Source organism: Schistocerca serialis, chromosome 2 (genome assembly GCF_023864345.2).
Source record: "Schistocerca serialis cubense isolate TAMUIC-IGC-003099 chromosome 2, iqSchSeri2.2, whole genome shotgun sequence".
Lineage (NCBI taxonomy): Eukaryota > Metazoa > Arthropoda > Insecta > Orthoptera > Acrididae > Schistocerca > Schistocerca serialis.
Genome location: NC_064639.1, coordinates 1110641985 through 1110667264, shown reverse-complemented (window position 1 = coordinate 1110667264; position 25280 = coordinate 1110641985). Strand labels below are relative to the sequence as shown.

Below are 25280 nucleotides of genomic sequence, written 5' to 3'. Positions count from 1 at the left end.
CAGACCACCAGAAACAACTTAATTATTAATTTTAAATTGTTAAAATTCAGAAACTGTGAGATGAAATCAACATATTTAGTAATTCCATGACTCAGACAGTTACATAATAAATGGCCTAATCAAAGAAGACCAAAAAAGGTCAAATAGAGTAAACAATTCATGTAGTCACAAAATTTGGTACAGTGATAGGAGGGAGTGCCATGAACAACATACTAAAAATCTTGACAGGTGGTGGCTGCGGGGAGAGGGGGTAGTGTCAGATTTGAATGTCTCTTCTGCATGTTTCTCTTGAATAAATCAAAGACTGCTCCCTATAGTGAAAATGAATCCCAGTACAAAATTAAACTGTATTAATTTTCCCACACGGCCCTATTCATTTTTTCTCTAGAACCAATAGTTCTCATGGAGAGTTATAGGATACTGAAAGTCTCATGCACCATGCATGCACTGTAGCTTAGGTTGTTACTGTAGTCTAACTCATCTCAACTTTCCTTATACAACTATGGTACATTGTAAACAATTACCATTTACACCATGTGTATCATACAATAAAGAAGGTTTAAAAAAGGTGCTCAAAAGCAATTAAATAAGTAACTTTTACCTTTTGTGATTGTAGTCTTCTGTGCAAAGACTGATTTGATACAAGTTTCCACACTAGTCTATATTGAGTAAGCCTCTGCATTTCTGTATAATTACTGCAACATACATCCGTTTGAACCAACTTACTGTAGTCAAATCCTTGTTTCTTTCTACATTGTAATCCACAACACTATCCTTCATTATCAGACTGATGAATTCTTGATACTTTGGTATATGAGGAGTCTAGTATCAAAATGGGACGTATGCCACCTTGATTGAAAATCAGATACAAGTTGATACTAGCCCAAGATTCCATCAAATGCAGTGTGTGTCAAAAATGGCTGTAATGTATTCATTTTTGCATCTGAAATATGGGAGTTTGTAACAGAAGACAAGGTACATCTACTTCATTTCATGAGGATTTTAAATGGCTCCAAAGGAAATGGAAAGATTTCAGAAGCCCTAGGCTGAAATCTTGCAAATAAGTGACAACTATCAGAAAAAGCAGAACATTACCAGGTAATGATAAAAGGAAAATACTCGGCAAATGTTCAGGGTAATGTGTCTGAATATTCAGTGCCTCAAGACCAAAGTGTCAGATCTAAAAGTAACTATAATAATTTTGCTAAAGCCTCTTGCATATGTTTGTCCAAATGCTGGTGCAAAGTTAATGAATGAAGACGTATAAATGTATAAATTTTAAATTAGCATCTTATATTGCCACAATGTTTCTAAGAATGGTGCAGTACACATTTACACAATATTAGAATTACAGATTAAAGTAAAAACAGAAGACAACCACATAAATATTGAAAAACACTTTGAATCATGTGCCATAGAAATCAAAACTTACCACTGGGTGATTAAAATATTTTTTTAATGGAGGCAGCATTAAACACTTTTTATAATAATGAAATTTTTATTATATGGGGATTTTAACATTAACCTGTTAACTGAAAGGAAAATGGACAGCTTTTGAGTATTTTAAACAGCTTTCACAACTCTTTATAGATGTCTCTAGAACAGCAGAGATGTCATCTTCACTATTCAACAATATCTTCACAAATATGGAAAACAGTGTCACTGAGGCACTAAATGTAAACTTACGTCAGTCAGATCACAACAAACCAGTAACATATATAAGTTCTCCTATACCACAAAGATGAAGATGTACAACACTATCATCTGCCCCATAGTACTGTATGGCTCAGAAAGCTGGACACTTACAAAGAATGAAAGAGAAAAACTGAATGCTTTTGAAGGAAAAGTAATGATAAAAATCTGGGGACCTATGTTGGAGAATGGTGTATGGAGAATTCAAAAGAACAATGAAACTTATCAGTTAATGAAGCAACCCACTATCATCCAGAAATTAAAAAGTAGGAGACTGCAATGAGCTGGACGTGTGTCTCGAATGGAAAACAACAGATCACCAAGAAGACATATGAAGGAACTCTCCAGGCAACAAGACCATTGTGCCAACCTTGTACAAGGTGGAAAGATGACATAGAGAAGGACATCACAGCATTAGGAATTTCTGCAGGGTGGAGAGAGGCTGCTAGAGATAGAAGGCGATGGAAGCAGATCGCTGATGCAGTGCACGGTCTACAGGGCCTGTGACCACTGAGAAGAGAGAGAGAGGTACCCAAGATAATAAAATATAAGTGGGACATATAAAAGGCACTTCTACACAGAACAAGTGAATATTTTTATTCAAAGGTTAGCAAGATAACCTTTGAAACATGTATTTGGAAAACCAACAACTGATGAATCATTCAGTGCATTTTCTAGCACTTTCATGTCCCTATTTGAGATGTGTTTTCCAAAAACTCTAACAAAAATCAGTGTCATACCAAGAAACACAGCCAGTGCATATCACCTGCTATAAGAGTTCCAGTCAAACTCTAAAACATCACAACCAACTTAAAAAGATCACAAAGATAAACACTTCGGACTATGCTAAGTCACATAAGATAATTTATAGAAAGGTGATTAAAAAAGCAGAGACAATCCAATCCACAATAACGAAGTTATCATAGGGACAACAAACGAATTAAAAGCAATATGGACTTAAGTAAAAAATAAATAAACAAAAATGTTAAAAATCAAGATAACATTGTTTTAAAAGATGAGGAGAAGGAGGAAATTAATGTTTAACATCCCATCGACAACGAGGTCATTAGATATGGAGCACAGGCTCGGATTAGGGAAGGGTAGGGAAGGAAATTGACCATGACCTTTCAAAGGAAACACCCCGGCATTTGCCTGAATTGATTTAGGGAAATTACAGAAAACCTAAATCACAATAGCCGGATGCAGATTTGAACTGTCATCCTCCTGAATGTGAGTCTAGTGCGCTAACCACTGCTCCACCTTGCTCAGTGTTAAAAGATGATCACAGTGTGTTACTCAGATATATTTCTCTAGCAAACTACATAAATTACCACTTCATAAAAACTCCAGTCAATCTGAATCAAAATTGCTTTGGGAATAATAGGACCTCAGTTCTAAGATAGAAAGGTCTTAATGCAATGTTATTATGCCCAACAAATAAATTGGAAGTTCCTGGAATAATAAAAACAAGAAGAATAAATATCTTCAGGGATTGACAAGGTACTTGGTTCATTCATAATTAAATGTGCCACTTTTGTATCAGAGCCACTCTCACATATCATAAACATGTTATTATCAGACAGAGCGTTTCCACAAAGATTAAAAATTTCAAAAATAAAATCATTGTATAAAAATGGCAATATATATAAACTGGGAAACTATAGACCAATAGCTTTATTATCTGTATTTTCAAAAGTAATAGAAACAGTCATGAAACACAGAATTACAAATTACCTTGAAACATTGAGTCTCTTGTATGTAAACCAACAAGGTTCTTGGAAAGAATTGGCAAAAAAGCACAAGAATCAGCTACTATCCAATTAGCTGAAAATTTCGTAACGAGATTAGACTGAAACTGCAGTATGATAAACATAAACTTGGACTTATTGAAGGCATTCAATACAGTCCAACATGATATGATATCTTGCTAGACAAATTAGAAGCAGTTGGTATATGAGGAATGTTAAAATGGTTTCAGTCATATCTTCATAATAGAAGACAATTAGTAGAAATTACCTCGGCAAACATTAAAAACCAAATTATTGTGTACAGGTCTGATATACAGACAATACCAACTGGGGTACCATACAGCTGTGTTCTAGGAACTCTATTATTCCTTCTTTATATAAAAGATAGCAAGATTCCAATCAATGGTACTCACATAACCCTGTTTGCTGATGACAAAAATATTGTTGTAACTGATACAAATCACACATTGCCAACATCTGCAATGAGACGTTTGGAATATTTACAAAACTGGTTTGAAATGAAAAAGTTAACCTTAAATATTCCAAAAACTAATTGTATCCATTACAGGAAAACAAAGTCATTTTATGACCTGGATAATAAAGGAACTGAGAGGGTAACTGTCAGAAAATTTTAGGTGTGCACACAGACATAAATTTACACTGCGAAGTCTACTACATCTTCATCATTTCACTAACAAGTTAAGTTCTGCTTGCTTACATTATTATCCCAATTATCTGGAGTAATGTGGAGGAGAAATACATGAATAATCGAGAAACACAAATAATCAAGTTCTGTGTATAGGTTATTCTTATATCTTAAAATAGTCTGTGATGATGGTTTGCTTGTGAGGGGAGTTAACATTTTTTTGCACAGCATTTTGAATTTTTCTTCCAGCAATAATGTCATTGTACTGAAATCTCCTCTGGCCCATGTGCTCTAGAAGAGCATCAACACATTATAATGGGGTAGAATGACTGACAAGATCAGTGTCTTCATCCCCACTTTAACATTCTCTGTCCTCTTCTTTGTTTTGTTGTGAAGTAATGGTCATAGTTTAGGCGTCACTCATGTACTGGAAGCCAGGTTCACAAGCACCGATGTTCAGCCACTCATTTAAGTTTTCTTCAGTAACATCTTCAAAACCATTCAAACCTTTTGCTACATTCATCATTTATGCAATTGTTATTTCTTTATCACTGAAGCCTTAAAAAATATACTTTCTTCTATATCTAAAAGAATTTCCCTCCATGATCCAACTGGTGTTCGTGACTTGACTTCCTGTCAGTCATCAGAAATCTCATGAGGGATCTACAATTTCAATAGAACAGCCTTCTGTTGCAATCCTTTCTCTTTTAGGACTCACTGAACTTGTGGTACAAAATGTGTGTGGAACCAGTTTGAAAATTTCAGTATCCATCCATGCTCCTTATGTTTGTAATATTGAACAGGGAGATCCTTAGTTGTGGTATCCTTTCTTTTTTCCTCAACCACTAGTAGTTTCACTTCAGGCATTAGCAGTGCACAAAATTGTAAGGCATTCTTTAAATGACTTATATCCAGGAGCAATAACTTATCTCTTAAAATCAAGGGCTCTGTTTCATAGACATTTCCAATAGAGACCACTGGTAGTCTGCATTATAGATTTGGTCTGGCATGAAATTCTCTTCTTCCCTAAATTTCTGGAACTCTTCCCAGAAGGAATCAGCTGCCACAAAATTTGATCCAAGCTACTCTCCTTACACAGTGAGTTCATGAATCCCATGACATTCACTGAAGCTGTAAGCCATCCAGACAGGACATTGAATTCTCCCTCTAACCTTAGAGCTTCATACAAAAATTTAGCTTTTTTAGCACACGTTATGACTAAAACAATGACATCTGCTTGTTTTTGACTAAACCATTGTAAAAGAGCAGCATATAATTTATCAAATGCAGATCTCTTCATGCTTTTTCATCCAGATGGTGCAGAACTAAGATCGCATTTTCTGACGAAATCCTATACTTTCTGCTTATTCTTTCTAATGTCCTGAAAAGTCATCATTCCAATACTATAATCAGCACTTAGATTTGCAACAGTTTCCCCCTTCTCAAATCTTTCAATTAATTCCAATTTTTGTTTTAATGTCAACACATGTTTTTTTCATTTTGACATCATCACTGTAACAAATTTCTTTCAACTTGCTTCATTGACACTTACATGACAATTAATATCAGAAAACTGATTTTGTTTTTGATTTATGTGGAACAAACTGGCTGATAACAATGGAAACAGTACTCTGGTGTCATGCGGCAGTCATTTAAGCAATGGAAATGGCACCTATTGTCATGCAGCAAGTTGTTTATTGCTATTTGCTAGAGAAAAACTGGATAATCTGCACACAAATAATCAGGAGTACACTGCAATTAGCATTGTGTCTTGTGGAAAGTGTAGTGTAATTGTCTACTTTGTGCAAAATCCATTCTGCCATTATCTATGGCATCACTTTCTCAAGTCATAATAAGATAAATCTGAAATCCATCTTTACTCTACAGAAACGATCTGTTAGAATAGTTACCAACAGTTCAAGGCTAACATCTTCCAAACAGTTACTTCAACAGCTGAATATTCTACCCTCAGCATGACTCTATAGTGTAACGACCAGGGCAACAGCCTTGGTATTGCTTGCATTGTCTCAGCTCTTGTAGGGTCAATGTTATGTCATATTTGTGGTGCAGATAAACAAGTTATTAAGTATATTTCTGTTTTGATCACATCATGCACTAGGTTTTATTAGTGTGACATTTTGATCCTGACGTTAAGTAGAACCCAGGCTTTCTTTCAAGTGGACACAATCCACAATGATGAGATGCTCATCTCAAAATACAATCGCCCTTGGGATCTCAGCATTTGATTGCTCTGGTCACAGGCTTAGCTATCCCTGAGTTCCTGAGCTGGTGACAGGTAACGACAACCAGTCCTCTGTCACTGTAAGCTTTGGGAATGCTTCAGTGACTAGCAACATGGCAGTGGAAAGTTGTGTGTCATAGGGAATGAGGATCTTGGCTAGACTACCCAGATTGCAAGGATAGTAAAAACCTCTAGAAAAATCCTTCAGTCTCAATGTGCGCTGTGTGCCAATGAGATGCATGGCTGTTGAGGTGTAACAGGCATTACAGGGCACCTTCTGGGGTATCTGCTGCACCTCAGTTGTATAAGGCTCACCTAGGCACAAGGGGCTCCGTCTAGGTGGACTTCTATTTCCCTATCTGCTCATGGGACCAGGATGGATCCTTTGAAACTTTCTCCTCCCAGCGGAAAGGGTAGGGTGCTGGAAGGTACTAACACCCAATCAAATGAGAGGGCTCAGGTAGCCAATCATCCCGTTAATAGTACAGAATGCGTGCTGGTTGTCAGACTGCATTTTTCATAACTAAACAGAAAGAGGGTAGCTTTCATAAAGTTTCACCATTTTATATACAAAAAGGTTCAGAGGGCACTGCAGGAACTTCAAAATCTGTCAGATGCTTGCAAAATGGGACTCTATTGGTCAAAACATCAGGTTTGCAACAAGCAAAGAACCTCCAGTGTGTTCAATGCCTTGAGGAGCATGCAATTGAAACCACACTGCACAACACCTTGAACTACAAGAAAAGGGATCTAGTTGACATTCCCTGAGAAGAACTAAGAGCTGAGTGGTCCCAGAAGGGTGATGTGGATGCTCAAAACATTATGAAAATGGTGACTGGTCATCTTGTGAAGTCAGTGTCTTTTATTCTTACATTTAACAGCACAAAACTTCCAGAGCATGTCAAGTCAGGTTTCCTTCACCTAAGCATATCGTCTTATTTACCAAACCAATGCACTGTTTTAAATACCAGCATTTCAGACTGCAGCTGCAAGGAGAAGCCACTTATGGCAAATGTGGTAATCCCATCCACGATGCAGTTGGTTGTCCCTCTCTTCCAAAGTGTGTCAACTGTTCTGGGGATCACCCTATATGAAGTAAGGACTGCAGTGTCTTTTTTGAAGAATTGAAGATCCAGGAGATAAAGATGAAAAAGTGCATCCCATAGGGTGACATCAAAAAGAAATACAAGGTCATGCAACTGCTCATGTTTGTTGCCTACTTTGCATCCGTTTTCAAACAACCAGTTCAGAAAACCAGCACTACTACACAAATGGAGGTTATTAGTGTCAGGACTAGTATCTGCATTTTGTCAATGCACTTGTGCTGCTGCAGTTATTTTGAAGCCTGCCTGCCCCCCCCCCTGCCTCCCCCCCCCTGCACAAACACAGAACTTCAGAAAAGACTGTGTTCCTGATATTATGGCAATTCCTGCCCCTTCAAAAATCCAGTCTTGTTCACCACCCTGTGCTGCATCTACTGCTATTGAAGCCTCCTCAGACAGAAAAATTCAAGTACATCTACATCTACACGATTACTCTGCTATTCACAATAAAGTGCATGGTAGAGGGTTCAATGAACCACCTTCAAGCTGTCTCTTTACTGTTCAAAAATGAGCACTTAAATTTTTCTGTGTGAGCCCCACAAAGAATCGCCCACTGATGGAGATGGGACATACACAGTCTGATGATGTCAATGTCATCCTCTCTGATATCTCTCTTGAATCTTCTTGACACTTGGTGGATCTTGATGTTGGACTGGATCTATCATCTCATCCCAGCCTGAGCCTCCACCCACTATGGGCTCTCTTCGCCAGCAGAAAGCCAGGTTGAAAGCACTACTCCCATGAAAGATGGCTCCCATTACACAATGGAACATTAATGGGTTTGGACACCACAGGAATGCCCTCTGTGCTCATGTTTTCAAGGAACACGTTTCAAAGCATCTGATGAACTTGCACTACAGGGCTACACGTAAAACTGCTTCCCCAAGAAAATAGTGAAATATACTCGTAAGAAACCATGTAACAAACCATGGCTTACTAAGAGTATAAAAATATCTTGTAACTGGAAAAGGGAAATGTATCTGACAGCAAGAAAGAGCAGTGACCCAGAAACTATCAAACATTATAAAAACTACTGCGCTATATTAAGAAAAGTTATTAAAAAATCCAGAAGTATGTGTATCATGTCTGAAATCAACAACTCTGATAATAAAATTAAAACAATTTGGAATATTATTAAAAGAGAAGCAGGTCAACCAAGAGCACAGGAAGACAGTATTACCATCAAACTGAATGAAAACTTTACGAACAAAAAGTCAGAAGTTGAAAATATTTTTAATAATCATTTTCTAAATGTTGTGGATATAGTAGGATCCAGGTGTTCATTAGAAGATGCTAGGCTGTTAATGGAAGAGGCCATACCTATGCAATTTGATACAATTGAAATCTCACCCACTTCTCCTTCTGAAATTAGGAAAATAATAAACTTGCTTAAAAGCAAAAACTTGCATGGAATTGATGGCATTTCCAGCAAAATACTAAAAGCTTGTTCTCAACAAACAAGTAAGATTCTCAGCCACCTGTGTAATAGCTCTCTGGAACAGGGCATTTTCCCTGATAGACTGAAATATGCTATTGTTATACCTTTGCATAAAAAAGGGGATAGATCTGATGTCAACAATTACCGTCCAATCTCCCTTCTAACAGCTTTATCCAAAATTTTTGAGAGAGTAATGTATTCAAGAGTAGCTTCACATATCTGTAAAAATGAAGTACTAACAAAATGTCAGTTTGATTTCCAGAAAGGATTTTCAACAGAAAATGCCGTATATGCTTTCACCAATCAAATTTTGAATGATCTGAATAACCGAACACCACCCATTGGGATTTTTTGTGATCTCTCAAAGGCTTTTGATTGTGTAAATCACGAAATTCTGCTAGACAAGCTCAAGTATTGTGGCATGAGTGGGACAGTGCACAAATGGTTTAATTCGTACCTAACTGGAAGAGTGCAGAAAGTTGAAATAAGCAGTTCTCATAATATGCAAAGATCAGCACATTCCTCAAACTGGGGAACTATCTAGAATGGGGTTCCACAAGGGTCGGTCTTGGGTCCTTTGTTATTCTTAATATATATTAATGACTTGCCATTCTATATTCATGAAGAGGCAAAGTTAGTTCTCTTTGCTGATGATACAAGTATAGTAATCACACCTGACAAACAAGAATTAACTGATGAAATTGTCAATAATGTCTTTCAGAAAATTACTAAGTGGTTCCTTGTAAACGGACTCTCACTGAATTTTGATAAGACACAGTACATACAGTTCCGTACAGTAAATGGTATGACGCCATTAATAAATATAGACCTTAATCGGAAGCATATAGCTAAGGTAGAATATTCAAAATTTTTAGATGTGTCCATTGATGAGAGATTAAATTGGAAGAAACACATTGATGATCTGCTGAAACGTTTGAGTTCAGCTACTTATGCAATAAGGGTCGTTGCAAATTTTGGTGATAAACATCTTAGGTCAATAAATAAAGGTTGTCACTCATTGCTTGCATATGGCATCATATTTTGGGGTAATTCATCACTGAGGAATAAAGTATTTATTGCACAAAAGCGTGTAATCAGAATAATAGCTGGAGTCCACCCAAGTTCATCCTGCAGACATCCTGCAGACATTTATTTAAGGATCTAGGGATATTCACAGTAGCTTCTCAGTATATATACTCTCTTATGAAATTTGTTATTAACAACCAAACCCAATTCAAAAGTAATAGCAGTGTGCATAACTACAATACTAGGAGAAAGGATGATCTTCAATATTCAAGATTAAATCTAACAATGGCACAGAAAGGGGTGAATTATACTGCCACTAAAGTCTTTGGTCACTTACCAAATAGTATCAAAAGTCTGACAGATAACCAACAAGTATTTAAGAAGAAATTAAAAGAATTTCTGAATGACAACTCCTACTCCATAGAGGAATTTTTAGATATAAATTAAGACAAAAAAGAAAGAAAAAAACAAATAAAAATTTAAAAAAAAATAAAAAAAACAAAAAAGTTGTTATATTAACTTAATTATGTTGTTAAATTAACTAATTGTCATGTATTGGTAAATTTGACTCGTTCCACATCATTACGAAATATCGTATTCATGATCCATGGAACTAGTATTAATCTAATCTAATCTAATCTAATCTATCACAAGGCTGATTTAACTGGGGAAGAACCAAGGGAGGGGTCAATGATTTTGTCAATAACACACACCACTCCTCTGCTCTCATCCTGGCTACTGACCTGCAAGCAGTTGCCATTGAAAGTCGTGTGTGTTGCAGAATTACTGTTTGCTCAGTGTATCTACCTCCACAAGATGCAATAGGCTCAGAGGCTCTCACAGGTCTCATGGAACAACTCCCTCAATCATTTCTCCTACTTGGAGACATCAAAGCCCATCATGTCTTGTGGGGCTCGAGCTGTACCTGCCCTCACGGTCAGGTTTTGTAGAGCCTCAAGAGGTTTTATGATCTGTGTATCCTCAATATGGGCCCTCTGACTCACTTCTATGCTGCTACTGGGTCATTCTCAACCATCAATCTCTCTTTCTGCTCTCCAGCCCTCACAGAGTCTGTTCAGTGGGAATTTATTGACGATTTTGATTCTGCTGACCACTTTGCATTCACCTACCAGCTGAGCATTCCCTGAAGAGAAGCCACCAATATGGATGGTGAGCAGGGCTAACTGGATGCTGTTCAGACCACTGGCTGTGTCTGAACACCGCAACAGTATCTAGGAATGGGTGGACCACATTACACAAGTGATCCTTCATGCCGCTGACATATCCATCCCAAAGTCCAGGTCTGTACCTTGGTGGACCAATGAGGACTTCTCAGCAGTCCAGGTCAGGCCCGCATCTCTTCAATGGTTAAAGCACCACTCAACAGCAGGAACCTCACAGCATTTCAGGTTGTAAGAGCTAGGGCTCAATGTATAATCAAGGAGAGCAATAAAAGGTAATGGCAAGTGTTCCTGGACTCTGTCAAGCATTTCACTTGTCCTGTTATGAGAAGCTATCTGGTGGATTCCTGGTAAACATAGCTGTTTACCAAAAGCTGCAGTGCTGAAAGTGGGGTGTCTATACACAACCACAGACATTGCTCTGATGATGGCAGAGCATTTTTCACTGACCACTGCCAATGCCAGCCAGGATATGGTGTTTAGCCACTACCGTGCAACTATAGAGAGGGACAGGCTGGACTTCACATCCAAAAGTTCTGAGCCTTACAACTGTCCTTTCTCTATAAGGGAGCTGGCATCAGCACTGCCAGAGACTCGTGATACAGCACCTGGTCACGACCAAATCCAGTACTGCAAGCTTCAGTGTTTGCCAGCAGTGTCAAAGGAAATCCTTCTAGAATGTTTTAATTTGATATGGCAGACAGGACACTTCTCCAGCTGTTGGCATTGCCTTAATGACCTGTGTAGAAAAGACCTTGGAGCAAACGGTTAACCATTGTCTGGTCTTGTTGTTAGAGACCATGCAACTCCTTAGCCACTCTCAGTGCGGATTCTGGAGATTTCAGTCCACTGTCGACAACCTGGCCCAGCTAGAGGCAACTATTCAACAGACCTTCCTACATAAATAACACTGTGTCAGAATATTCTTTGATAGCAGTAAAGTACACAATGCTACTTGGAGACACAGTATTCTCCACAACAGCAACAGTGTAGTTTTCATGGCCACCTCCCAATTTGCAAGTGGTCTTTCCTGTCTCAGTGGTTTTTTAGGTACTGAGTTGGTAACAAGCTATCAGATTGTTTTAAGCAATGGTGTCCCTCAGGGTAGTGTGTTTGAAATGTTACCCCTTTGCTATAGACAGCCGGCCGGAGTGGCCAAGTGGTTCTAGGCACTACAGTCTGGAACCGCACAACCGCTACGGTCGCAGGTTCGAATCCCGCCTTGGGCATTGATGTGTGTGATGTCCTTAGGTTAGTTAGGTTTAAGTAGTTCTAAGTTCTAGGGGACTGATGACCACAGCAGTTAAGACCCATAGTGCTCAGAGCCATTTGAACCATTTTGCTATAGACATAAACAGTATGACATCTACAGTTAGGAGCCATGTACAATGCTCCCTATTTGTGGACAGCTTTGCTGTTTTCTCTTCCTCCTCCAGTGTTGTAACAATGACCCATCAGTTTCAACTTGCAATGCAGAGGTTAGAGGAGTGGGTTGCAAAGATGGGTTTTCAGTTTTCATTTTAATCATTCTCATTGTATCTTTAATTTATCTGAACGAAAGTGCTGGCAGGTCGATAGACACACAAACAAACACAAACATACACATGAAATTCAAGCTTTCGCAACAAACTGTTACCTCATCAGGAAAGAGGGAAGGAGAGGGAAAGACGAAAGGATGTGGGTTTTAAGGGAGAGGGTAAGGAGTCATTCCAATCCTGGGAGCAGAAAGACTTACCTTAGGGGGAAAGAAGGGGTATACACTCGCACACACACACATATCCATCCACACAGACACGTCTGCATGAAGGATCACTTGTGTAATATGGTCCACCCATTCCTAGATACTGTTGCGGTGTTCAGACACAGCCAGTGGTCTGCACTTCCATGCCGCCCACATTGGGATCCCCTGTCACCCCCATGTGAGCCTTGGATGACAACACATTGTGTCCATTTTCCGCACATCCATGCAATGCTACCTTTGATGGCCATGGTAACCCCTGCTGCACCACCTATCATGCTATCGCAACTACTACATCATGTGCTGCATGTGGTCATCACATCAACCTCCGCACAATGACCTTGGGTAATGCCTCACTGGGACACCTGCAACTGTTCAATCAAGCTTTTGCCACTGTCAATTGTGTACTGCTTTCACTGATCACCGCAGGTCCACCTCCTACACTAACACCTACACAAATGGCTTTATCCAGCAGGTTTCCTAATTTGCCTCAGTTACTGAAGGGTAATCCACGTACAGTATATGGTTTGCCTTCACAGATAACATCTTCAGCCTTTATGGCATTATGGACAAATACTAGTTAGTCATTTACACTACAACACGAACCTTATCAGTGACTTGGTCCTCTCCATGCCTGCCCATTACAAATATTCTGTGGCTAAAAGTACTACTATTGAACATATGTCACATCCCCCTTCCAATGTCATGCGTCATCATGATGATAACTTATGATTGACAGCTTCATCCCATCTTTGGCAGCACCTTTACATGTCACTGGATGTCAAATTCATGCTGAACATTGTGTTGTGGAGATTGTGGCTCATCAAACTTCCATATGAACTGCAATTAAAATTATTGTTAAATGTGTCTGTTCCACTGGAAAATAAGTTACATCTCGTGGATCAAACACATAGCACCTAGCAACACAGATGAATTATTGTTAGCACAAGTGGTCATTTGGATGTAAATGTTGGCACTACAGGTGCCCCCCCCCCCCCCCCCCACAACCACCACCACCACAATCAGGCCACACAAAAGCAAACACAGTTGCCCAGGATGAGACACAGCCATATGGTGTCAATCTTCATGCACTAACTGCACCAACTACTCAAGTACTTCTAAACTCTACCAAGGAAGCAGCCTAACAGCACAACACCTCTGTGCAGACTCCAACAGAGGCCATGCACGTGATATGGCTTACTCCCCAGCCTGTGCACCCCCTCTGCCAGTCCCACGCTAATCTGAACATGCCGTTTGTAACTTCCACTCATCCTGCACAGTAAACTCCACGTGAGCACCAGTTTAGGCACCCCGGCCTGCATCCCTTCTACACCATGCCTCGTCAAACAACAATTGGCCAATGACTCCTCATCTTCCAACAGTTGACTTTATGTTAGCATGATATGGCTTCCCTACTGGTCGCATGACACATTTGAGGATGCTATTTGAACTTCTACTTGTAGCGGTTCCGCCTGTTTTATTTTCTTCCTTTGCTGTCCTTAGTATCAATATACTGCATTGCTACGCTGGTTAAAAAATGGGGTTTGTAATTTGGACACTGACTATGGTAAATAATGAAGCCGACAGATGCACAGTTACGCATCATAGTCTATTACTTTCACTTTTCACAACCCACCCATATACACATTTAATATGGCCTATGCACTATTGTTCAACTTTCGATAAGCCTCAGTAATAGTTTGCAGGCAAAAATTCACATACTGATACAACAGTTTCCTGTTGAATATCTATGAACAGTAAATACCCACAAAGTTCACAGTTCTTGAAGAATAGAAATGTACATATGGAGCAGACATGGTCATTGCTTCAACACATGGCCTATTGGTGTAGCACTTATTTCACTGTTAAGTTGATGCATTGTTGTCATTCTAAACAACACAGGTTCCTCATCTGAAACTCAGCTGACTGTCTCGTGACCAAAAATTGGGCCCTCTTATATCATCACAATAATAGGTACTGAAACTACACATTGTTCAAAGTTAAATTTACTGAAATTACAATTAAAAGTTAACTCCTTAAATTAACTGAATACATAAAAAAATTGTGTCTTCTTTATAATTTCTTCTACTGCAAGAGTTAAGCCAAATTATTTGCTTAAATCATGAAATTAATAAATGTGTTGTTGTTGTGGTCTTCACTCCAGAGACCGGTTTGATGTAGCTCTCCATGCTACTCTATCCTGTGCACGCATCTTCATCTCCTAGTACCTACTGCAACCTACATCCTTATGAATCTGCCTAGTTTGTTCATCTCTTGGTCTCACTCTATGACTATTACCCTCCACGATGCCCTCCAATACTTGATCCCTTGATACCTCAGAACATGTCCTACCAACCGATCCCTTCTTCTAGTCAAGCTGTGCCACAAATTTCTCTTCTCCCAATTCTATTCAATACCTCCTCATTAGTTATGTGATCTACCCATCTAATCTTCAGCATTCCTCTGTAGCACCACATTTCGAAAGCTTCTATTCCCTTCTTGTCCAAACTATTTATCGTCCATGTTTCACTTCCATACATGGCTACACTCCATATAAATACTTTCAGAAATAACTTCCTGACACTTAAATCTATACTCAATGTTAACAAATTTCTCTTCTTCAGAAGCGCTTTCCTTGCCATTGCCAGTCTACATTTTATATCCTCTCTACTTCGACCATCATCCATTATTTTGCTCCATAAATAGCAAAACTCATTTACTATTTTAGATGTCTCATTTCCTAATCTAATTCCCTCAGCATCATCCGACTTAATTCGACTACATTCCATTATCCTCGTTTTGCATTTGTTGATGTTCATTTTATACCCTTGTTTCAAGAAACTGTCCATTCCATTCAACTGCTCTTCCAAGTACTTTGCTGTCTCTGTCAGAATACAATGTCATCGGTGAACCTCAAAGTTTTTATTTCTTCTCCATGGATTTTAATATCTACTCTGAATTTTTCTGTTGTTTCCTTTATTGCTTGCTCGATATACAGATTGAATAACACTGGGGATAAGCTACAAAACCGTCTCACTTCCGTCCCAACCACTGCTTCCCTTTCATGCCCCTCAACTCTTATAACTGCCATCTGGTTTCTGTACAAATTGTAAATAGCTTTTCGCTCCCTGTATTTTACCCCTGCCACCTTTAGAATTTGAAAGAGAGTATTCCAATCAACATTGTCAAAAGCTTTCTCTAAGTCTACAAATGCTAGAAACATAGGTTTGCCTTTCCTTAATCTTTCTTCTAAGATAAGTCGTAGGGTCAGTATTGCCTCTTATGTTCCAATATTTCTATGGAATCCAAACTGATCTTCCCCGAGGTTGGCTTCTACCAGTTCTTACATTCATCTGTAAAGAATTCGCGTTAGTATTTTGAAGCCGTGACTTATTAAACTGATAGTTCGGTAATTTTCACATCTGTCAACAACTTGGAATTATTATACTCTTCTTGAAGTCTGAGGGTATTTCGCCTGTCTCATACATCTTGCTCACCATATGGTAAGAGTTGTCAGGGCTGGCTCTCCCAAGGCTGTCAGTAGTTCTAATGGAACGCTGTCTACTCCCGGTGCCTTTTTTCGACTTAGGTCTTTCAGTGCTCTGTCAAGCTCTACAAGCAGTACCATATCTCCCAGTTCATCTTCATCTACATCCTCTTCCGCTTACATAATATTGTCCTCAAGTACATCACCCCTGTATAGACCCTCTATATACTTCTTCCACCTTTCTGCTTTCCCTTCTTTGCTTAGAACTGGGTTTCCATCTGAGCTTTTGATATTCATACAAGTGGCTCTCTTTTCTCCAAAGGTCACTTTAATTTTCCTGTAGGCAGTATGTATCTTACCCCTAGTGAGATATGCCTCTACATCCTTACATTTGTCCTCTAGCCGTCCCTGCTTAGCCATTTTCCACTTCCTGTCGATCTCATTTTTGAGACGTTTGTATTCCTTTTTGCCTGCTTCATTTACTGCATTTTTATATTTTCTCCTTTCATTAATTAAATTCAATATTTCTTCTGTTACCCAAGGATTTCTACTAGCCCTCGTCGTTTTACCTACTTGATCGTCTGCTGCCTTCACTACTTCATCCCTCAAAGCTACCCATTCTTCTTCTACTGTATTTCTTTCCTCCACCCCTTTCAATTTGTCCCATATGCTCTCCCTGAAACTCTGTACAACCTCTGGTTTAGTCAGTTTATCCAGGTCCTGTCTCCTTAAATTCCCACCTTTTTGCAGTTTCTTCAGTTTTAATCCACAGTTCATAACCAATAGATTGTGGTCAGAGTCCACATCTGCCCCTGTAAATGTTTTACAATTTAAAACCTGGTTCCTAAATAGCTGTCTTACCATTATATAATCTATCTGAAACCTTCCAGTATCTCCAGGCTTCTTATATGTATACAACCTTCTTTCATGATTCTTGAACCAAGTGTTAGCTATCATTAAGTTATGCTTTGTGCAAAATTCTACCAGGCGGCTCCCTCTTTCATTCCTTCACCCCATTCCATATTCTCCTACTATGTTTCCTTCTCTTCCTTTTCCTACTATCGAATTCCAGTCACCCTTGACTATTAAATTTTCATCTCCCTTCACTATCTGAATAATTTCTTTTATCTCATCATACATTTCATCAATATCTTCATCATCTGTGGAGCTAGTTGGCATATAAACTTGTACTACTGTGGTAGGAGTGGGCTTCATATCTATCTTGGCCACAATGATGTGTTCACTATCCTGTTTGTAGTAGTTACCCACAGCTTACCCACACTCCTATTTTTTTTATTCATTATTAAACCTACTCCTGCAATACCCCTATTTGATTTTGTTTTTATAACCCTGTATTCACCTAACCAGAAGTCTTGTTCCTCCTGCCACTGAACTTCACTAATTCCCACTATATCTAACTATAACCTATCCATTTCCCTTTTTAAATTTTCTAACCTACCTGCCCGATTAAGGGATCTGACATTCCACACTCCGACCTGTAGAATGCCAGTTTTCTTTCTCCTGATAACAATGTCCTCCTGAGTAGTCCCTGCCCAGAGATCCAAATGGGGGACTACTCTGCCTCTGGAATATTTTACCCAAGAGGATGCCATCATCATTTAACCATACAGTAAAGCTGCATGCCCTCGGGAAAAATTACAGCTGTAGTTTGCCCTTATTTTCAGCTGCTCATAATACCAGCAGAGCAAGGCCGTTTAGGTTAGTGTTACAAGGCCAGATCAGTCAATCATCCAGATTGTTGCCCCTGCAACTACTGAAAAGGCTGCTGCCCCTCTTCAGGAATCACATGTTTGTCTGGCTTCTCAACAGATACCCCTCCGTTGTGTTTGCACCTACATTACATCTATCTATATTGCTGAGGCATGCAAGCCTCCCCACCAACAGCAGGGTCCATGGTTCATGGGGGGGGGGATTAATAAATATTGTTATGCAAACAATACTTTTGACAAAACTGAAAATTACTTGGAAATTAATTAAGGGCTGGTTTTGCTAAAATGTTTCCAACCTGAGACAAACAGATACTTTAAGAATACTAGCATTTTCTCTCCCAAATGTTTACAATTATTACAGAATTTATGTTTGTTTACATGTCAACAACAGAATTTAAGTTATGAAACAATCACTGATTTCGCCCTATAATGAAAGATACTAACTAGGAATAGCCAAAATAAATTACAAATCAATTACATACATAAAACTAAGCTCAAAATTAGATCTGGTGTTATATTCTTTAAAACTGAGGGCCAACCTTTCTCTTTTATCAAAATCCAGATTGTATTCACGTATGCTAATGGCAAATAGTTAAAAGTAATAAAACAAATTTAAGGAGGCATATGGCAAAACAAGAGGGGAAGTAAAATTGTCCCAGCTTGCTTGTAGTCACATACTCGCCCTGCACAGTAAACTATTTATGTGCACAAGTTTATGCACTCTGGCCTACACACCTTCTACATCAAGCCTCATCAAACAACAATTGGTGAATGACTCCTCATCTTCCAGCAGTCATCTTTATGTTACAGACCACATGTCAGGCCTTCGATTTGTTATCAACATTGGCACAGAGGCTATTATTGCACCTGTGGCATTGGCCCTCCCTTGCAAATTCCCTACCAAACTGTTGTGCTTGGTGAAAAATGCTTGCATCAAGGTCCTCAGCACTGTGGATCTGAAAGTTCATCTCACATCTGAACTGTTTTTCCCATCAACATTTCACATTACTGATGTCAACGAACCAGTGCTCAGCATCAACTTTTTTACAGATTTTGGATCTTCACCCAACATCTCAGGACTCCAAGATCAGTGACATCTGTCTCTCCAGTGTCTCATCCCAGTGTGCTCTCCCCTCATGCTCTGACGAGTTCTAACAACACATCAATGGCGGTGCTCTCTCATGGGATGTCCCACAGATTAACACATCATAAGTCTAACCAAATGCCTTAACCCCCAAAAGTTATCACTTGCAAAGCGTTAGTGAAGCACTCAACATCTGAATCACACACCCATCGAACAACAATTGGGCTTCCCCCACACACCTTGTTCAGAAGAAAAATGGCTCATTTTATCTATGCAGGAATTACTGTATCCTGAACTCTTTAAATGTCATTAGATAACTACCCAATCCCTGACATCCAAGGCTTCACCCAATTGCTTAATGGTGCATGGGTGTTTAGTGTCCTGGACTGCCACAAGGCTTACGACCAAATACCTATGTTCACTGATATCATTCCAAAAACTACACTGATCACCCTCTTTCAACTTTACGAATAGTGTTTCATGCCCTATGGCCTCAAAAATGCAGCCCAAATGTGCAGAGATTTATTGACTACTTGTTCAGTCTGCATTCATATATGCTTAACTTGATGACACTTTAATGTTTTTGATTTACTATTAAGGACCATGAACAGCTTCAGTCACAGTCCATGATATGTCTCACTGCAACGGTATCGAGATCAGTCATGAAATGTCACAACTGACCCATGACAGTGTCACCTTCCACGGTTACACTGTTTTGTCTGACAGCATCTAACCTACATCGAGCTAATTGACAACCTATCTTTACCTTTGGACTCCCATGAACTCCTTGGTATCATAAATTTCTATGGCCACCACTTCCCACATACTGCCTCTATCCAGGCCCCCTTGCTGATGTGCTCATTGTTAATGACACCTCAGGCACTAGGAAGATGCCTTGGACGGACAGTATGATGACAGATCTCGAGTAACTCAATACCACCCTCAACTATGCTGTCACAAAAGAATCTTTCACCCTCTCAGCATAAATGGTCAATGTTTGACCATGAACATCTTGGGGTCTATGAGACAATCAAACATTTCCATGACAATATCAAGGGACACAAATTCACCATCTTTAAAGATCATTCCCCACTGGCTGACGTCATCTATAACCCTAGAAAGAATTTTCCACTTTGAGGGCTATGACACATGGACCTCATCTGCCAGTATTCCACAGATGTACAGTATATAATCAGGACCACAGCTTATTTTTCTGTGTAAACATTAGTTTGACTCCCCTGTACATGAACAAATCAGTACAGATGATTCTGAGCTAGTCAAAATGTTGAAGGACACAAAATGCTCATTAATGTTCAAGTGTCACCTACTCCTGGCTTCCCCCATATCCCTCATGTATGACACCCCAACAGGCATGCTCTGGCTCTGCCCGGTCTTGCCTGCCCCTCTCTGCCAGACAATCTTCATGTAGCTACATTAACTGACCAACCCGGGCATCAAAGCTACCACAAAGCTAATCACTGAATGTTTCATTTGGTCGGGAATAAAAAGCAATTGTCACACTTGGATATGTGCTTGTATACTGTGTCAGAGGAGTAAGGTGGGATGGCACACCCAGCCCCTCTTGGACAACTCACTATCCCCAAGGGTCACCTAAGCCACATCCATATTAACACTGTAGGAACATTAGTACCCCCAAATGGTTTTCACTATATTCTGTCTATCAGCGACCAAGTTGTGAGGTGGGTTGAAGTGGTGCCCATCTCTGACATTGCCCAGGCTTTCATTAACTCCTGGATTGCCCACTTCAGCTGCCCCTCCTCAATTACAAGCAACCAGGGCCGCCAGTTTGAGTCCTCATTCTTCTCTAAACTTTGCAAGCTGCACGATTTGACGAATTTCACTCCACCGCTTACCACCCACAGTGCAATGGTCCAATGGTATGTTGAAACCACACATTTAAGACAGCACTCTTATGCTATGGAAGTCCCTGGTCAGAAGCACTACCATGGACCTTAGGGATCGATGCTACCTACAAGGATATTCTCCAGGCATCACTCACAGACATCTTTTACAATGAGCCCACTGTCCTATGTGCCGCATTTGCTGCCCCTCTTACTACCAAACAGGACCATGATCTCCCAGCACTGGCTGATTGCATATGTGCACAGAATGCACACATCCATATGCCACCCCCACAGCCACATTCTCTACCCCATGTCTTTGTCCACAAAGAACTGGTGACTTACGATTATGTGATGCTCCAAGATGACTCTATCTGTGCATCACTCCTGTCTTTTTACTTGACCAATCACAAAGTCCTTGCTTACAGAGAGAACACCTCCTACATCATACTTAATGGCAATGGTCAAACAGCCTCATCTGATCGACTGAAACTGTCCCAGTTGCTCTCTGACAACCTTACTCAGGCTGCACCTATGTTCCTTCAGACCTGTCCCATGACCCCTGCCCACCTTCCATGGCCTCAGCTTCATCTTTCAGTGATCCAGTGTACAATATGTGTGTTGTTAGTGACTCATTCCCCCTCAAAATTCCCACCTGGCCCCCTTGTGTTTAGAGTGACATGTGTGACAGTAGTGAAGTACTGTGTGTCATTCCCATCTCTACCTTTGCACACCCAGCTCACACTGTGTTCACTGCCAACATCACAGATGTCAACATTGACAACATTTTTGTTGAGGTCAGGAACAGCACAGCCTTCATCTTTGTCATGTCACCAGTGCCTCAAGACAATGCCTCCACCATGCACATCCAGACCTTGAACTCTTTCGAGCTTCTTCCCAACAGTGACCAGGATTTTATTTTGATGAAATTTTCCTCTGATGGCTGACTCTCCGCCATCATCCTCATTTGACTCCAATTACAGATATCACTCTAACCAACAACCTCCCCCACTCACATGTAGGACATCCACTTCATCCACTGAAGTGGATATGAGATTTTTTTATCGATGGCATTGTCTGCTCTGCATGTCCTCTGTGCTCTACCCTTCCCAGGAGAGAGCTCTGTGGTGACCATCAACCAATGGAACACTATCATTCATCTTTGATGTCATGATATTTGACTCACCTCTCTTTGTCTTTGTACCTGTGTACCATTACAAGTTGTTCAATTGCACTGTGCTTCCATAATTCATTAAAGTTTTTGATAATGAATCACTTGTTGGTGATTTCCATCCTCTACCATATCATCTTTAAAACTGGAATTACCACACTAATAAATATTGACAATGTGGTAATGATGCTTCATTATTCCCAAATTTCAGTTGTGTGGGAGAGAATTATATACAACAGCAATGGCACATAAACAATTTAGAAAAATTGCAGAAAGAATATTTTCATTTTATGTAAGACAACTACACAAGTCTGATGTTACCTTAACATCTGCCTTTGTTTTCTCAGTAACCTCCATTAAAAACTCAAGTTCTCCGCCATGCACACTTTGCGCACTGTCCATCAGATTTAAAATTTTCAGATCAACTTCAGCACCTAAATTGTCAATGTTTGATATAAAACAGTACTTGCGGCCCTGAAAACAATGGAAATACTGAAATAAACTATCATTAGCCACTAAACTATTACACAAAGATCAATTACATACACAATGCACTGTAGAACAATAATGACACTAATGACAAAAATGATAATCCTGTTTCATAAAACAAATCTTCATAAAGGTAAATAAGGTTAAAAATTCTATACATCAGGCAGCAGCAGACAAAAGACGACACAAATGCTAGTCTTTGGAACCACAGATTTCCTCATATAGTTACAGAGGAGATATGTTGGGGGAAACAAAATGTTCAGGCTTAATAAGGAAGTCATTAAAATTTTAGATTAAGAGAGAGTAGCACACAGAGCAACAGGATTACTACTTTCTGAAGTATCCCTATCATCCTCCACAGTAATTGTATCACAGACATTTCATTATTATGATAATAAAGTTATCAATAGATCTTTATGTTACAATACTGACTACACACATGTCCTGTCAGCAGCCAGGATTTTAGATTTTCAAAATTTAGACTATAACAATGGAAATTAATAAGTGAGATACAAGAAGAAGATCAACTGAAACTAGAAGCAAAAACAATGTCAAAACTGACAGTTTTGAGAGAAAGTGGAATGGAGAAGAAACAGTCAATAGAATTGCAGTAGATACTGTACTATACTACAGGGTAGTGCAGATAAAAGTATCCCATGTCAGCGTGAAGGAAATGCAGTGAAATTAGAGAGATGAAGAGCTGAAATGTACTTACCATTTAATTACAATGAAAAATACAGTGACAAACAAACTTACAGAAGATGTTGAAAGTGATCCCCTGCAATGTCAATACAAGGCTGTGCACATCTAAGCATATTCAGATACTGCCAGTGTAAAGTTAGAATATTGATGGCAGCAACTTCATAGCTGATGTTGTCTTTCAGTTCCTGTATTGTGTATGTGGATTTGTTTCATAGACCTTGCTCTCAAAGTGTCCCACAGGGAAAAACCCTTTTTTGTTAGCTCCAGCAAATATGGTGGCCATAAATCTTTGCTGACAGTTTGTTCCTCAGTGAAAACATCACAGACTCATTCCAGGGATACTATATTGCTGGAAGAGGCAGTATTGTGTTTCATATTCAGTGAGTTGAGCACAAAATGTATCAAAAATTTCCATATATGCAATTGCATTGAGGGTAGTGTCAAAAAATGTTGCTCCATCGATGCATGTTCCTGTTACACTGCACCAAATGCTGATTTTTTCATCACAGAGTGGTTGCTGAAACACAATATTAGGGTTCTCTGTTGCCCAATACCTTATTTTCTGTGAATTCACATGGCTGGAGAGATGAAACTCTGCTCTATCACTCATGATATAATCAAAGGATCTAACAAACCATCGATGATGCTACTCAGAAGCCACAAGTGTAATTTACACATTTCTGATTGTCATCCTCTGTTAATTGCTGCACAACCATCACACGATATGGCTTAAAATTAAGACTTTTCAATATCTGCTTGCAACTCCTCCTACTTACATGTGCCTGTTGTGCCGTTTTACGAGTAGACTTCTTTGGGCTCTGGATAATTCTTGCAAAGGGTGGCAAACAAAGAACGTGGGAGATGAGAATGGAGAGGAGATGATAGGACAGAGACGGTGGAAACTATTGGGTGGAGGGCATGGGGACAATATGTTACCATAGGTTGAGGCTGGGATTTTTATGGGAGTGGAGCATGTGTTGTAGGGACAGCTCCCACCATCTGTGCACTTTAGAAAAGCTGTGATGGAGGGCAGGATCCATATAACTTGGGTAGTGAAGCAGCCATGGAAATCAACAATGTTATGCTCCAATGCTTGTTGTGCCACAGGTCAGTCTACTTAGCTCTTGGCCACAGCTTGGCAGACAGTGGTTGGTAGTCAAACGGCTGTGCAATGATTGCAGCAGAGCTGGTAAATGATGTGGCTGCTATCACAAGTGACCCAGCCCCACAATGGGGTAGAATAAACTTGTGACAGGATTGCAATAGGAAGTGCTGGTTGGGTGGGTTGGGCAGATGTTGCACCTTGTCTTCCACAGGGATATGATCCTTGTGGCAAGGGGTTGAGACTGGGTGTGGCATAGGGATGGATGTTGTGGAGGTTGGGTGGGTGTTGGCCACAGTTTGGAGGTGGCTGTTCATCCTGGTGGACTGTGGTTGGTGGTCATACCCATATAAACAGCTGTGCAATTATTGCAGCAGAGCTGGTAGATGACAGGGCTGCTTTCACAGGTGGCCCAGTCCTCGATGGGATAGGATAAATCTGTGGCAGAATTGTAATAGAAAATGCCGGGAGGGTGGACTGGGTAGGACCTGCACCTGGATCTCCCCGAGGGATATGATACTTGTGGTAAGTGTTGTAACTGCGACCAGGACGGTCAAGGGGTAGCAATGACGGAAAGCGCAGCGGGACACGCGGAGAGGCCCGCGAACAACAACACAATGGAAGAGGACAGACACTACCAACAAAGGACAGAACAAATACAACAAGACCGAACAACAGAGTCACAAGTAAACAAACACGTCCACTTGCACATGAACCAGGAAGCAAGCAGTCTAGCGCAAAGCGAGATATAAACTGATGTAAGCGAGATTAGACTAACTGGCTGAGCAAGAGGCCAGCACTTAAGTACGCTATCGGGGGCGCCGCTATTGGCCGCTGAG

General features: G+C 39.9%; 1 protein-coding gene across 1 annotated transcript in view; it reads right to left on the bottom strand.

The window, feature by feature from the left end:
* The window catches only part of LOC126456649 (UTP--glucose-1-phosphate uridylyltransferase-like), a 254398-nt gene that overhangs the window by 95427 nt on the left and 133691 nt on the right, over positions 1–25280 (bottom strand). The window contains exon 6 of the mRNA XM_050092392.1: positions 22470–22622. Within this exon, the coding sequence (XP_049948349.1) occupies positions 22470–22622 (153 nt within the window). The remainder of the gene's footprint in view (positions 1–22469; positions 22623–25280) is intronic.